The sequence below is a fragment of the Pteropus vampyrus genome, unplaced genomic scaffold (genome assembly GCF_000151845.1).
Source record: "Pteropus vampyrus isolate Shadow unplaced genomic scaffold, Pvam_2.0 Scaffold48, whole genome shotgun sequence".
Lineage (NCBI taxonomy): Eukaryota > Metazoa > Chordata > Mammalia > Chiroptera > Pteropodidae > Pteropus > Pteropus vampyrus.
Genome location: NW_011888829.1, coordinates 4,867,241 through 4,872,422, shown reverse-complemented (window position 1 = coordinate 4,872,422; position 5,182 = coordinate 4,867,241). Strand labels below are relative to the sequence as shown.

The 5,182-nt window shown below is 49.9% G+C and overlaps 1 protein-coding gene across 1 annotated transcript in view; it reads left to right on the top strand.

Annotated features, from left to right (window-relative positions):
* Positions 1 to 4,632, top strand: part of STRA8 (stimulated by retinoic acid 8) — a 26,028-nt gene extending 21,396 nt beyond the window's left edge. Inside the window, exons 7-8 of the mRNA XM_011359570.2 lie at positions 1,785 to 1,896; positions 4,398 to 4,632. Coding sequence (XP_011357872.1) covers positions 1,785 to 1,896; positions 4,398 to 4,472 — 187 coding nt within the window. The 3' untranslated portion in view covers positions 4,473 to 4,632. The remainder of the gene's footprint in view (positions 1 to 1,784; positions 1,897 to 4,397) is intronic.
* Positions 4,633 to 5,182: the final 550 nt, after the last annotated feature.

Below are 5,182 nucleotides of genomic sequence, written 5' to 3'. Positions count from 1 at the left end.
GATGTGGCAAGTTTCCTGGACAAAAGTGACGCTCCAAGTACATCCAGCTCTAGGTGAGAAAGGGGCGTGAGGTGGTGTGTGTGTGTGTGTGTGTGTGCACATGAGTGTGTGTGTGAGCGTGTGTCCCCCGCTGGGATGTTTAGGACCCTCTCCCCAGCAGGCCCTCAGAGGGTGTGTAATTCAGTGCAAGTTCTTAGAGATCCACTTTTTTTCTGAGATTCGAAGTGGGCTGATCCTAAGACTATGTCCTCGACCTGCCGATGATATTGTCTGGGGCTTCTTCAGAGTAGAAAATTCTTCCATCCTAGCTCAAGGCTGAGGATGGCTAACACAACAGGTTATCAGCTTCCGGTTGTTCACGTCGCACGGTTCTCCCCGGGCGAGGTGGCCGTGGGCAGGTCACAGTAGTCAGTCTGGCCTGAGAGGCGGGCAGGGGACTCCGGGGCACGGAGCCCCTGGGCCATCGTGGAAACGGGCCCCATGCCCTGAGCTCAGGAGCATCTCGGAGCTGTATGAAGGAGGGGTGGGGATGTGGGGACCTGCTTTGCAAAGTTCTGGTGGGAATGGATGTGAGGAGGGGGATGGGGGCTGGCTGATGCCATGGAGACAGGGTCTGGGGAGATTTAAAAACCAGGAGCAGCTTGACTAAATCTGTACCCTTGGGGTGTTTGCTCAGAGAGAGCTAGTTAAGGACTGAAATTCCCCCGCTGCTTTGAAAAACTGTGGTCTTACAGGCGGAAGACACAGGCCTTTCAGATACCTAGGCTAGATTCACGGCTAAAAGAAGCCCAACCATTTCATTTTCCTGCCTTGGGAGTGAGGGGGGGACATTCATGTCCTCATGATCCTGCCAAAAATCTTTCTTTTCCCCTGAGACCATGTGACCACAGCTGGCCCTGGTAACCTGGCCGCCTGCAGGCAAAAGAGCCTTCAGCACCCGTCCCTACCCTCCACCTGCTCCACCCCGGCAGAGATGGATTTGTCCCAAATCTCCACAGCGATTTTCTGTGGTGACTCAAGCTCTTCTCAGCTGTGTGTGGAGTGTGATTTTGCTGAAACTGGCAGGAGGCAGACATTCTGTGAAGACAGCTTTGCCGAGAAGTGTACTTGCCAAGCAATATCTGGAACTCCTCACCTTGCTGGTGGGACGAAGAGATAACCAATTAAAAAAATCTTTTTTCTACTTTCTTCAGAAAAGGCAGGGGCTGCTGCCAGAGAGTTTCTAAGCTGACTATGGGACCTTATTCCAGGGGACATGAGGTCAAAATGCTGGCTGTCCCAGTGTGACTCACAGCCTCCTTGCTCTGTGGCCCTGGTTGTTGACTTTCTCTCCATGTCCCAGGAGGGCAGTGGGGAAGAAGTCTGCAAAACAGGCCTTCCCTCTGTTCAGGGCTCGTGTTCCATGTTAGACATCTCAAGGGACTGAACTGAAGGGTACGATGGGCCCACAGCTGGGACCAGAACCGTGGGGTGCTGCTATAGAGGTTGACTCTGAAGGACAGAGGAAATCTTGCTGCCTTGTTCCAGAGGCCACAGCTCAGGACACTAAATTAGGACACAGGAGCCAGTCTCTCAATGGTCTCACTTTCCCAGTGGGTTCCAGACGTGACATGGGAGCTAAGGCAATGCAAACCTTCCAAGAAGGACTCCCAGCTGTCCGAGAAGACACCTGGGTGTTTAAAAGCGCTTGGTTCGCACCATAATCCAAATAATTTAGGGGGGACGAACAGAGGCAAGAGATGAGGCTTCTAAACGTTCGCTGTCTCTTCTTCCTCCGTTTTTAGTTCCGTTCTTGCCAGCTGCAACCCAGAGAACCCAGAGGAGAAGTTTCGGCTCTATATGCAGATCATCGACTTCTTTAAAGGCTTCTGTTGTGTTAACACCCAGTTGAAAGAGGTAGGACAGAGCAGCGTGCAAGGGGACCTCCGCTGGCCTCCCTTAAGACCCAGAAAGGGCTCTGGAGGCGAGTGCGCGCTGGACCTCAGCTGGATCACGCCACCAGGGGCCACGGGCAGGGGCTGTTCTTTCATTCTCTCTGGCTTGCTCCACGGATGCGATTTCAGCCGAATGCATCCTGTGCTATAGAAGACGTCCAGGGAAACTGAGGGAAGAGACAGAGGGATGCTCTTCAGGGCAGACCTGAAAGTAGCAAGCAGGTCCCAGGGCTTGGCTCTGAGTGTCGTGTCACTCCTAGATGCCTTTCCAAGAAGCTGAGCTGTGTCCTCACCTTCTGAGACCCTGGGTAATGTCAGCTGTCAGCATTTAAAGGATAGTAATTTCTGCTTGCAAAAAGCTGACCGTGCAGCTTATCATAAGTAGTGGAGGTTTCTGTTAGGGGGTACATTCCGGAAGCTTTCATGGGGGGAAGAGGTTATGCCTGAGCCACCAAGGGGCATAGCCATAGATTTCAGATTCACGGCCATAAATTTTCTCTACTAATCTAGCAAAAATACATTGTTTAACAGGTAAGCAGTAATAATGAAAGCGTTTGTCTAAAAATAATTAGGACAATTTTCAAAAGGCTAAGGAATAACTGGGCCCTTTTCCCACTAATCCTCCATTGGCTTTGAGAATGGATTAACAGCACAATCTTTGCTTTTCCTGCTTTCTTTCTTCATACGGGGCAGAAAAGAAAGAACAAGCAGGTACTGGAGTTTCCATATAAAGCAGAGGTACTCAGACTTGAATCACCTTGGGAGCTTATTGGAAATGCAGATTCCTATTGCCCCAGCACCCAAGATTCTCATTCAGTGTTTCGAGATCTCTGTTTTGAACAAACTGCCCAAGAGGTTCTGGTGCAGGGGACCTTGGGCTTCGCTAGCCGCTGGTGTAAAGAGAGAAATTTCTTTCTCTTCCCATCCACCTCCCCCTGTCAGCTTCCTGCGAGGTGGTTGGATGAAACTTAATTGGCAGCTGTATTGGTTTTCTTGGACACTGTAACAAATTACCACAAACTTAGTGGCTTAAAACAATGAAAATTTATTCTCTCGTAGTTCCAGAGGCCAGAAGGCCAAATTAAGGTGTCAGTCCTCACGGCTTCTCTGAAAGCTCCAGGGAAGAACCCCTCCTTGCCTCTTCCTTGCTTCTTGTGGCTTCCTCAACCTTCCACACTCTTTGACTTGCAGCTGCATCACTCCAGTCACTTCTCCTTTATGTCTGTCTGTCCCTCTCATCTTCTTATAAGGACGCCAGTCATCTGGATTAAGGGCCCACCCTAAATCCAGGATGAGTTCATCTTGACATCCTTAACCGATTCTATCTGCAAAGACCCTATTGCAAAATAAGCTTCCAGGTGAACATGAATTTGTTGGGGGCAGGAGTAGGGGGAGACAGCATTCAACCCACTTCAGCACCCAATTCCAGCAGACATCTCCCACAGCCTGTTGCTTTTGCAAATCTGCAGCTTAAACGTGCCTCTGACTCCATTTTCAGAGGCTTAAGGAACCAGAACATTTTGAACAACATTCAAGCACCTTGTGTGACAGAGACTTGAGCATGTGGTTCCCATAGGATGCTTGGCTTCCCAGGACCCTCTGCATGCTGGTGCCCCATGCCCCCCGGCCCCCATCAGTAGGACACAGAGAATGAGGACCGTTCTCCAGAGCTTGAAAGCCTTCGTCTGTAGACTCATCTCCCAATCGGGCCATCACCCTTGGGACCAGGTCCCACATTCACGAGACAGTTGACTGGGGAGGCTTCCAGGGCACGGGGGACTCAAGCCCAGACCAGCAGGACTAACAAATTACAGGGGTCATTTCCTGCTGGGGCGGGGAGAGATAGGAAGAGACAAAACTCTGAAACATACTTTTAGTGGAAAAGGTAATGGGGAGTCAGGGAGGTTGGCTGGGGTTGATTGGAAAGGAAATTAGAAACCCTTACTAAACAAACATAATGTTGCTTCTTTAAAAAATTGTCTCCTCATAGCTAACAAAGAATACTTAGTCTCTCTACCAGTGTCCCTTAGTTACTACCCATGCTCCTTCCCCAAAGGTAGCTATCATTACCATTTCTTGTACAGGTGTCCAAAGACACCCTACGGGTAGTTAACATGCCTTCAGACACACATGGTAGCCTACCAGGCACATTGCTTGTACTTTACCCCTTTTAAGTAGTGTATCCCACAAATAGAGAGTGATCACTTTCCTTTTTTTTAAACAGTGGCTTAGTATTCCATTGGTGCGTGTGCCAAGCTGCAGGTCACTACCCTCTCTTGATGGGCACTAAAGCGTTCGGATTTTTAAAGCTTTCCCCTGGCCAGAAGCTGGCAATGAAGATGCAGCTGAAGAGATGTGGGGCGGAGACTGAGGGGCATCCTGAGATAGCGGGGCCTCCTCATCTGCCTGGGGCCAGCAATCCTTAAAGAGAAATTTAATCCTCTTCCACCCCGTGTTTTGCAGGAACCGGACCTTCCCATGGATGATGAGATAATAATGCTGAGGTGCATGGAGACCTTTGACGATGAAGATTTGTGATGCGGAGGGGCTGGGAGGGAAGGGCGTGAATGAGGTGGACAGTTTCCAAGTTTGCACGCTGGCAGCCAAGGCTTCACCTGCCTCAGCCTCTGGGGCATTTTGGATGGATTGTTGCAGAAGTATTTCGATGGCTTTAGTTTGTGATTATTAAAAAGTGTTAAGAGTAGCGTGGCTCCATGATGGTCTTTCAGGGTTGTTGGGTGTAAGGGGCTGGACCGCTGCAGGGCACACACCTGCCCCCACTGCGCTCCTATTCAGCGGAGGCCCAGGCCATGAGCCTTTCAAGAAGAGGACAAGCAAGATCTATCCCTGGAGGTGCCATGACACCTTTTAGCACACTCTGGGTTTGGGGTGGTAGTCTAATGGGTTCTAGAGAGTTCTGGAACCCGTGCACTCTACACCTGCTGCTTCTGGTAATAAAGACTCTTGATGGAGTCCAAGCCAGATCCTGCAGTGTTCTGAGTGCTTTCTGGTGAGGATCCTGGACAGAGTGTATAATGTCCCTGGGTGTGTACACTGAGTGTGACATTTGGTCAAACATTATTCTAGCTGTTTCCATGAAGGTATTTTTAGATGAGATTAACATTTAGATCAGTAGACTTTGAGTAAAGCAGATTACTCTCCACAATGTGGGTGGGCCTCGTCCCATCAATTGAAGGACCAAATAAACAAAAGATTGACCTCCCCCGAGGAAGAGGGAAATCTGCCAA